Source organism: Lathyrus oleraceus, chromosome 6 (genome assembly GCF_024323335.1).
Source record: "Lathyrus oleraceus cultivar Zhongwan6 chromosome 6, CAAS_Psat_ZW6_1.0, whole genome shotgun sequence".
Taxonomy (NCBI): Eukaryota; Viridiplantae; Streptophyta; class Magnoliopsida; order Fabales; family Fabaceae; genus Lathyrus; species Lathyrus oleraceus.
The window spans coordinates 363,387,470-363,398,965 of NC_066584.1; the positions used below are offsets into that span (position 1 = coordinate 363,387,470).

Here is an 11,496-nt window from a genome sequence, read left to right on the forward strand (position 1 = left end):
ATTGGCATTTGTTCTATTGCCTCAGAAAAGGGATGTTTATTTCCAGTTTTTTGAACATTTCTAGGAATCTCTCAAAAAATTTCTCATGTTGATCTTTCTTTTTCTGTCTTGGAGGATAAGGGAGTTTGATGACTGGTTTTGAAACCTTCTCTTACTCCTTGACAGGTGGTAGTATCACTTCTTCCTCTTGGTCCTTAGTTTCCTTGATTTCTAAATCCACTTCTAACAATCCATCTTTTTCAGCATTGTTTTCCTCCGTCGACTTTCCACTTCGGGTTACGATAGCATTAACAATGTTATGTTCCCGCAGATTTTTTACCGTACCACTAGGTAGGGTGCCCGGGGCTTGGGAATTTGAAGCTAACTGTTGTGCTATCTGACCCATTTGGACTTCGAGATTTTTAATGGAAGGTGTGGTGTTTTTCTAATTAGTCCTGGTTTCTTCTTGAAACTGCATGCTGTTGCCTGCTAATTTTTCAATGGCAATTTCCCATTCAGCCTTTTTAGGTGCATGTTGTTGTTGCTGTTGTTGATACTGAGTCTGATATTGCCCTGTACCTTGTTGTGGAACATTCCCTCTATGATCTTTCCAGGAGAAATTTGAATGATTCTTCCAACCTGGGTTGTAAGTGTTAGAGTAGGGATTATTCTGCTTCAAGAATTTGATCTTTTCAATTTGTTGTGGAGTAGCAAAGCAATAGACCGTGTGATGAGGTCCATTATAGATTTCACAAGTGCTAGCCTGAGCTGGCTGGACCTGCGCTATCTGTTGAGTACCTATATTCATAGCTTTTAACTTCTTGTCTACTTCGGCAGCAACTGTGTCTTCCAGACAGATTTTATTTGTTTCTAATTTTAGATCAATCACCCCCTCTGGCTGACTAGTACACCTGTCATATAATTCTAGATGTTCATTGGCAGCTATTGCTTCAATAATCCTCTTAATACCAGTGGCTATTGAGAAATTTGTTGAGCCACCGGCTGCTGTATCAATCAACTGTTTTGTTTTTACTTTTAGCCCATTAACGAACATCTGCATTTGTTCGGTCTGATCTATATTGTGAGTTGGACACGCTACTAAGACCCTTTTGAATCTTTTGTAGGCATCTCCCAATGATTCACCATCCTTCTATTTGGAATTAAGAATTTCATACCTTTTTCTCAGGAATATTGATGCTGGAAAGTACTCATTTAAGAATGCAGTTTCCATCTCTTCCCATGATGTGATACTGCCGGCAGGAAGAGAATAGAACCATTCTTCCGCATCTTCAGCTAAAGTGAACGGGAACATTCTTAATTTTTTGGCTTCATCAGTATGACCATCAATTTTTAGCGTGGTGCTCATGATCAGAAATCTTTGCAGGTGTTTGTTGGCATCTTTGTTAACCTTTCCAGTGAAAGGTTTTCTTTCCAATTGATTGATTGTGCTAGGATGTAGTTGAAAATTCGTCACATTCACTGATTGGTTGACAATGGTCAATCGACCACCCGGTGCGTTTGCACCTCCATAGTCACCCATGAGTCTTTCCGGAGGTGGATGAGGTTGAATTTGAGGGACTTCAGCCATTGGTTCTTTGACTTCTGAGTGATCAGAGGTACTTTCTTCTTTGGAATCCACTCTTTGATTTTTGCGTCTTCGGTGAAGGGTTCTCTCGATCTCTGCGTCAAAAAGAAATTCAGCTGTGGGTTCTCCTCGCATACACAAATTAGTAAATTTAAAATGACAGAAAAAATAATTTTATCGCATAGCAACAAAATTTTAATTGAATTTAAAATTAAACTCTATATTTTGGCAGTCCCCGGCAACGACGCCAAAAACTTGATCGGGAAAATAACAAGTGTACTATTTTTCCTTTTATAGTAATAATGGGGAAATTTTTCGAATGTCGATCTCAAGGACTGCAAGTCAATATCGAGTTTAAATTATAATTCAATTAAACAAAAAGTATTAATTTGGTTTTTAGGTGTAGAAATATAAAACTAAAGGTAAAAGCAAATAAGGATGAAAATAAAGGTTTACAGGGAAAAAGGAACAATGCCAAGGAAGGTGTATGATTTATCTCTGTAACAACTCTGAGTTACTATTGCATCAACAAATATCAATTACTACCAGTTCTCAAGGATATTTTTTCCCAAGTCCTTGGTGAGAAAATATTTAATCAATCTACCCTAATTTCTATGTCCATAGGCAATTAAGGTGACGTTAAGCTTTATAATATCAAGAATACTCTGGTTCATACAGGGCATCCCTAGTCCTTGGTGATATCTACTGTAGAGTAACCTTATGAAAACCTTACCAATGGCGGTACAACCTAATTGATAACCACAAATCAATCTCGATTGATCCGAAAGAGAAAGCAATAAACACATCAAAAGGTTACCATAAAAATAATATTATAAATGCAAATGTAAACTCAAATTCGTTACAATTCTAAATCAGGGACACCCCCTAGCATTGGGGGGTTTAGCTACTCATATTGTTTAAAAAAAATACAAGATAAAAATTACACATTACAAGTAATTGGATGACTTTGATCTTCAATCGCTCCCGCTCATGAAAACCTTCAGCTCTTCGAATGCCTTACTCTTTATAATACTTGATTGCTTCACAATACTGTATTTTGTAGTATTCCAAGATGATTTTTTATTAGGTAGAAGGTCCTCTTTTATAGTGAAAATTCCAAGCAGTAGTTGGACATGTCCAAAAATATCTCTGAAAAAGTCCGACGAACAAAAGCCCGAGAAGAAGGAAATTTTGGGCTTGGGCTGACACGGGTGGCCGTGTCAGCCTACTGTCCCAACTGACACGCCCCTGGCATGGGTGACACGGTTGGGGATGATGCCTGACATGGGTGGTTGTGTCAGGCCTCCTGTGTCGGGGTTTTCTGCTCCTTTGCTTGCCAGAATCTCACATTGTCTCGTTATGAGTTCCGTGGTTCTTCTACCTGGACCTGTCGGAGAAAAACACAGTTATCCCACGCATAAAATCACGAAAATAGAATTAAAATAGAACAATGAATGGAAATGCTTAAATATAATACCGGAAGTAAAATTGACTCGAAAAGTATCAAAAATGCTTGCATAGTGTTTCAAAAGCCTTGGTTTCTTGTCGGACCAGTAACGAAAACTTAATGCAAATGGTGATTGATCAGCTAGCACAAGCCAAAGACTTCAAAGAACCAAAGTTCTTCCAACAAGGCTTCAAGACTATGAAGTGGTTAGTGATGATGAAGTCACAAAAGATAGAGAATTAGTTCATTTTGCTTTACTTGCAGGTGCTGAACCAATCAACTATAGCAAGACTTTAAAAAATAAACAATGAAAGTCAACTATGGTCGAAGATTTACAAGTAATCGAAAAAAACAACACATGGGAGTTAGTAGAATTGTCAACACATACCAAAGCTATCAAAGTGAAGTGGATGCTCAAGTTGAAGCATAATGTTGATGGGTTGATAGCAATATGTAAGGCAAGATTACTAACTAGAGTATTTCTTCATAGAGAAAGTCTTGACTACTATGAGGTATATGCACTAGTAGCAAGATTGGAAACTGTATGATTGATGGTAGCCTTAGCATGTAAGCAAGGTTGACTGATATTTCACTTAGATATGAAATCAACATTTTCAATGGTTCTCTAGATGAAGAGGCATATGCCACACAACCTCCTGGGTTTGTGATACATGAGGAAGCAAGGAAAGTATACAGGTTGCACAAAGCGCTCTATTGCCTCAAGCATGCACCTAGGGCATGAAATAAGAAGATCAACTCATACTTGGTCGAATTAGGATTCATCAAATGCAAATTTGAATATGGTGTCTATGTTCAAGTTGTGGCACAAAATATAACAATCACCTGCTTATATGTCGATGACTTGTTAGTAATTGGAAATAGCTTGGAGAACTTGTCAAAGTTCAAACAGTTGATGAAGAAGGAATTTGAAATGTTGGATCTGGAAAAACTATCGTACTTCCTAAGCAAGAAATTTCAAATGTCGAAGCAAGGTATGGTGCTACGTCAAAGAAAGTATGCCAAAGAGATACTGAAGAGATTCAGGATGGAAGACTCGAATAATTCATCCTCACATGTCAAACCAAATTTGAAGATGGGGAAGCATGGAGAGGAAGACAAAGTCGATGTCACTTTGTTCAAACAAATTGTCGGATCTCTGATATATGTGTGCAACAATCAACCTTATATACGTTTCTCATTCGGATTAGTGAAAATATACATGAGTGAACCAAGGGTTCCACACATGAAGACTGCAGGAAGAATCCTGAGATACTTAAAAGGATCGACAAACTATAGAACTCTATTTCCACGAGATTCTGAAAGCAAAGAAGTTGAGATTACTTGGTATTAAAATGTTGATTGATGTGGAGATAGGGAAGATCTAAGAAGCACAACTTGTTACTTCTTTCAAGTATTTGGTGCCCTAATCTCATGGTGCTCGAGAAAGAAACATGTTGCGGCATTATCATCATGTGATGTTGAATATATAGCTGGATCATACGATGCATGTCAAACAATTTGGATCAGATCTGTGTTGGAAGAGATGGAGGTCGAAATGAAGAAATCTCTGGTGATACAGATCAACAATATGTCATCCATTAATCTTGCAAAGAATCCAGTTTTGCATGGGAGAAGTAACCACATTGAGGGTAGGTTTCATTTCATAAGGGAGAAGGTAAACCAATGTGAACTCGAAGTGAGACATTGTTTGAGTGAAGCATAGTTGGCCGATATTTTCACCAAAGGATTGAAGATCGACAAATTCCTAAATTTAATAAAAAATTAGGAATAGTTCATATCGATTATGATTAGCTAGTCCTTAGTAACTTGGATTATAAGGGGGTATGTTTAGAGTATAATCTAAGTTGTTTAACTCAAGCTCAAGCCCAAGTGGATTAGGGTTAGGGTTTGTTATGTTAGTTACTTAGTATACAAGTAATTTTATATATAAATACATGCATATTGTAATTCAGTATTATAACATTCAATAATCTCTCTCTCTCTCTCTCTCTCTCTCTCTCTCTCTCCTCTCTCTCTCTCTCTTCCTCTCTCTCTCTCTCTCTCTCTCTCTCTCGCTCTCTCTCTCTCTCTCTCTCTCTCTCTCTCTCTCTCTCTCTCTCTCTCTCTCTCTCAGCTCTCTCCTCTCTCTCTCTCTCTCTCTCTCTCTCTCTCTCTCTCTCTCTCTCTCTCTCTCTCTCTCTCTCCTCTCTCTCTCTCTCCTCTCTCTCTCTCTCTCTCTCTCTCTCTCTCTCTCTCTCTCTCTCTCTCTCTCTCTCTCTCTCTCCCTCCCTCCCTCCCTATCTAATCGTCTCTACCATTATGTTCTGCATGGTGTTTGTAATCCTAATAAAGATATTGTTGAAATTTTCCTCAGTTCTTCACTTAAGAGAGGTTACTGTTTTTTTTTTCTTTTCATTTTACCTTTGTTACTCATATTGATGTAGATTTGATTTCTAATCAAATTTGATAATTTTGACATATTTTTGCCTACAACTTTTGCATGTCCTCTTGAAGATGACGATTATCCTGATTTATCTTGTAGCATTGTAGTCATTTTAATTTGAGAATTATCACTCTAGCCTTGGCTTTGTTGTCAATCAGGTAATTCTTATCTGGATTGTTGTAGTTATTCAGATCAGAATTAGATTATATTTTTCATCTCTAACATGTTTGACGTTTTTCAACTTTTGATCTACATGACTTAGATTATATTTTTCAATGAATCTTTCTATCTTTCTCCTTGCTACTACTCCAAAAGTTACTTATAGTTATTTCTATTTTCTTGTAAGTGGACTTAGAAATCAGAAAGGAACTCATTGTATAAATGGGGATGGCTTGAGCTATAGATCTAATAAGGGTGGTCCAGCCTACATGGTTAATTGTTTAATTTTTTACCCTTGAGTTCGTTTCTAACTTTGTCAAGGATGAAGTTAGTATTCATATAAATATGTTTAACAAAATATACAAAAAATAGTGATATTCTAAAAATAAAATAAATGTGAATACTTGTTTCAACTATTCACTGTCTAAAAAAATTAATTAGTTGACCAATTCATATCAATTAGAAAAAGATTGAATAATGTTTTAGCAAAGTATTTTTATCATTTTTTCTTTATATTAATCATAAAATAAACTTGCATTGCATTATGAATGATGCAACTAGTAATAATCAAAAAAATATTGAATTATTTCTCCTTAAAATATAAACTCTCTTAGACTTTTTATTTGTCCTATTTTATAAGTTTTGTGTTTTTTTTTACATTTTAAAGCCTGTTAACTATTTCTTTACCAATATATTCATAACATTATATGTATATTTTTGTAATTTATACTAAATATTTTTAATACAAATACTAATTATTTATCTTTCTAATAAACAAAATTATAAAATCATACAAATTATCTATAAATTTAATATACACCCAATTCTTTTAGTTCTCGTGATTTATTCATAAATAGTATTAATTAAAGATATAATAAAATATTAAAATAATAAGTTATTTTGGATTGTATATATATATATATATATATATATATATATATATATATATATATATATATATATATATATATATATATATATATATATATATAATATATAATATATATATGATATATATATATATATATATATATATATTAATCCTTTTCTAAAATTGTATATTTTTATTGTTTAATTTATAAAACTCAATTATAAAAAATTAAGTATTAAATTATAGTATTTTTTATAAGTCAGTATTAATCACTTATTCAGGACACAATTTTCCTATGTATTTATAACTTCAAGATAGTCTCCATTCAAGATATCAATACTCAAAACTTTAAATTACCTATTAAACATTTAACTAAAGAAATAGAAACAAAACTATAACTATAATATGTACAGATAATCATGGGTGAATTCTATTCCATATTTAAAAATAAAATGAATAAAACACATCCTACAACCATGCCACTACATTCGTCCAATATAAAAAAATATTTTACTAAAATGAAATTGACTATTTTACATGAAGAAAATATTCATTTCAGAATTTTGAATAAATATTATATTTGAGTTATATATATATAATATAATATATATATATATATTATATATTATATATATATATATATAATAATATATATATATATATATATAATATATATTATATATATAATATATATATATATTAAAGAATTAAATTATAAGTCTTTATATAATAAAATCATGTTATATATATTTTAACTCTGTAATGTGATTGACTTTTGATTACCTCTTGTTAAAAAAATTGCATTTCTTTTGGTTCCTTTGCCATGATATTTGACAACTTGATAAGTAATCTTAGTTGACGTGGTTTTTTTAATTAATATTTTTTTTAAAAAATACATGTGAAGTTTTTTAGTTTTGATTTTAAATAATTTTAGCTATGGGGGTAAATCAAAATTCATTGGAGGGAATAAATCAATATAAATCAATAAACCAATAATGGTTGTGTTTGTTACTGTTTTAAAAAAAAAATCTATTTTTTAATTAAAAAATCATTTCTAAAAATTTTAAGAGTGTTTGTTTCAGATTTTTTAAAAATGATTATGTTAAAAAAATGATTTTTTAATTAAAAATGAGAAGCTAATCCAAGTAGCTTTTAAATTTTCATTTTGCGATAAGAGAGAAAATGAAAATACAAAACACGTAACGTTACATCCAAAGCAAAGTTACGTAGTTATCCTTAAACTTTCTGAAAATTCCGAAAATACCCTTCGAGGGTTTAGCTTCATTTTGTTCAGAATCGTGAACAATGATTCTTCTTCCCTCTGCTTCAATGGCGGCATGAGCAGTGCCGTCTTCTTCTTCTTTGCACCAGGTAAAAAATATCACGAATCTTCTCCTTCTTTAATGTTATCTGGGATTTTCAATTTTTCATTTTTCATTAGAGGTAATGATTCCTTTGTTAAATTTGTGATATAGGGTTTTCAACTTATTTTGAAATTGAATTCTGGAACTTGAAGCTATTGGTAATTCAGGTTAGAGCTCTTTGTCATGGTTAATAGTGAAATTCATGGTATGAACAATTTAAATGTGGTAGCATATTGTCATGGGTTGGATGTAGTTGCTTAGAGTTGTTCGTTTGCTAATTGTTCTATTCTTGAAATACCTCATGAGATTGAACTATTTCCAAATACATTATTAATATGATAACTTCAAGTGAGTTCAACTTTTGTTGTCTAGTTTGATTTATTTGTTGTATTGGAGTTGTCATGTATACTTGAGATGAGTATTTATAAGAACCAATTGAAAATTCTAACCACTAAGAAAACCCGAAAGAAGCTTCTCTCTCTTCTCTAAAAACTTTTGAGCTAACTATTCACCTAAGTTGGAGAATCTAAATTAGAGATTGGACTAATGATGCAACATTCCCTCTGTCTGTTAAAATCTCTTGAGATTCGCTATTAGTTTGAAATACATACTTATTTGTAGCAAGAGCATTCCAAGATATAGAGAATCCCATAATGACTAGTAGCAAACCATGTGACAATGTTGTAGATGAATCATCTCCCATCAATTATCTTTTGGAAAGATTCTGGTGAGATATTCATAAGGGACCAGTACTTAGATAATGGCCATCTTTCACATGCTAAATGAACTAATGAGAAAGATCTAAAGGAATTCTCATTCAAAATTTGTATTTTTATACTAACTTTATTAATACTTCATGACTTGGAATTTCTCCAATCAAAAGTCAGAATTTTTTTCTTGTGCTTTATTCCTTTCAATCAAATTCTTCAAACATGGGACAAAATATTTATAATTCCTTTCTATCAACATGTGGCTTCAAGGCAAAAGAGAGTGACTTGATAGAATAGAAAGAAAATTCCTAATTACACACTGTTATCAGAAAATCTTGTGTCTGCCACTAGCAGGACTTTACCATATACATTGTTTTCTTTAAAGGCTTTATTTTGTTGAGACAAAGTGGAGGATTTTCCCTACACACTTTTACCACTCTTGTATAAACTTTATTTGTCATTAGATTAGATGCATAAGCTTCATGATTATTGCTTTATTTCAGCAACAGGAGAAAAAACATGACAATGGTTAATACAGTAACATAGAGAGTAAAATAATGAGAACTATCATGCCTAGAACAATTGGAATAATCACAGCCTTTTCCTTAGCACATAATTTTTTTGGTTGCATCATTGTATAGCTTCTTTATTGGAAAAGTTATAGTAGTTATAGTGTGTGGTGCCTCTATTGTTGGATAAAGCACATAATTCTTATTTAGAGCATGTATTTGTTGTTACTTATATAAAGTTATATTTTTATATCAACCATGAGGATTAAATAATAATAGGTTTGTAAATACCATATTACATACACATAAACTCTTATTTGAGTGATAAATATTAATAGGTTTATTTCAAATTTCTATTGTATTAGTGATAAATATTAATATTGTATTTGATGACTAGAATAACATCTAAAAAAGATGTGAAAAGTTTAGAGAAGGATGGAAAAGTTGTTGCAAAATGGGGGGATGACAGTAAAACAAAAATTTTGCTGAAAATTTTCATTGAAGAAATAGAAGCGGGTAATAGGCCAACTACCCACTTCAGTAAAGAAGGGTGGAAGAATATTACTGAAAAATTTCAAAAGAAAACCGAATATGCTTATGATCGCACTCAACTAAAAAATAGATGGGATACATTGAAAAAAGAGTTTTCGTAATTTGTGAAGTTAATGGATAAGCAAACTGGAGTAGGATGGGATCATGAAAAGAAAACTATCATGGCTGACGATGATTGGTGGGATGAAAAGAGTAAGGTACGGTTCTGTCGATGTATACTAGACTAGTATTTAATTAATTGCATGAATTTTTTCATGATATATGTTTTGAATGTTCATTTATTTTTCAGGAGGATCTAGATATTTTGAAATGGAAACATGGAGGACCTAAGTTTATTGAATTGCTAGATAAATGTTTCAAGGGTGCCATAGCTACTGGATTCGCCCTTTACAAACTATATGAAGATCAATTACCATGTGAAGGATCAGAATCTGTTTTTGAAGATGGTCGTGAGAATAACACAATTACTGAGGATGAAGGAGATGCAGATAATTTTGATGTTGGCAATGAAGTACAACCCAACCCAACACCAAGTTCTTCCAAAAAGAGAAAGGTTTTAGGGAAAGGAGAGAAAATCGGGGCAACAGAGAAACTTTAACGATCTCTTGATCGTATACTCGATGGGTTTGGGCCAAGCCAACAAGGACTCCCAGAAGATAACATTAGTTATGCTAAATGTTTGAAAATGTTGGATGAATCCCATCCTTGGTAAAAGGATCACATTAACACTTTAAGGCTGTTAGAATCCTTGCCAATAAAGAAAATAGGACAACATTTTCTTACTTCATGAATACCTCCACTGCTGATATGGCTCTTGATTGGATAGACACTTGTCCCGAAAAAAAATATCCGCGTGATCGTTGATAGGATTGCATGCTTCTTAGGAAAAAAGCCATTAACAGTTTGAACTATTATGTTTTTATTAGCTTGATGTAATATGATATTTTTCATAATTACTTTGTTGTTTTGATACCAAATGGAAATTTCATTATTGACTTGTTAGAATATGTGATTTTGGATTCTTAAATGTCATTCTTGTGTTCTTACTTTCTTGCTTTAAGGATTTAAGGTGTCATGATCTTTAACTATCCAAACATTTATAATTTTACATTTTTGTGTAACAGGATGGGTGACAAATCAAATAAGAGTTTGGGTGAGAGTTCAGATGATAGTTCATATGAGAGTGACAATACTTCTGAAATAGATATTGAAGTCCAACAGGTTAATAGAAGTCAATATCATATTGCAACGGTGATGGCTGCTTTTATGGTTACAAACCATGTTTTGAAATACATTGTCAAAGAAAAGAAAACTACGTCAATTCTCTCCGGCCAACTATGGTTTATAGAGTTGATAACAGGAAATGATAACAGGTTTTTTGAGCAACTTCGAATGAGGAAACAAGTCTTTCAGAATTTGGTATGCGAGTTAACTAATAATTGTGGGTTGACACCTGCTAAACACATTGGAGTTAAGGAAAGTGTTGGGATATTCTTATATATGATAGGGCAACCTTCCTCATATAGAAATGCCCAAGAGCGATTTCAACATTCTAGTGATACCATTCATAAACATTTCAACAAAGTTTTAGAAGTTGTATGCAAGTTGGGGGATAAAGTCATAAAACATGTTGATCTTGTTGACTCTTCTCAATATATCAGAGATGATAATCGATATTGGCCTTACTTCAAAGACTGTATAGAGGCAATAGATGGCACACATATTAAAATACATGTCCCAACAGAGAAATAAAAACCGTTTTTCAATAGGAAAGGACATACAGGTACTAATGTGATGGCTGTGTGTGACTTCAATATGTGCTTTACTTTTGCATTGTGTAGATGGGAAGGATCTGTTCATGATGCAAAGATTCTTAT

General features: G+C 32.7%; 1 protein-coding gene across 2 annotated transcripts; it reads left to right on the forward strand.

Annotated features, from left to right (window-relative positions):
* The first annotated feature begins 7,725 nt into the window (after window positions 1–7,725).
* Window positions 7,726–10,406, forward strand: LOC127095508 (uncharacterized). Of its 2 annotated transcripts, none has more exons than XM_051034189.1 (4): window positions 7,726–7,855; window positions 7,960–8,015; window positions 9,465–9,816; window positions 9,909–10,406. In XM_051034189.1, the coding sequence occupies exons 3-4, from the start codon at window positions 9,733–9,735 to the stop codon at window positions 10,215–10,217; spliced, it is 393 nt and encodes a 130-aa protein (XP_050890146.1). In that variant the 5' UTR covers window positions 7,726–7,855; window positions 7,960–8,015; window positions 9,465–9,732; the 3' UTR covers window positions 10,218–10,406. The 2 variants fall into 2 exon arrangements, with proteins under 2 accessions (XP_050890146.1, XP_050890145.1); XM_051034188.1 differs by having other exon boundaries at window positions 7,732–7,855; window positions 9,730–9,816.
* Window positions 10,407–11,496: the final 1,090 nt, after the last annotated feature.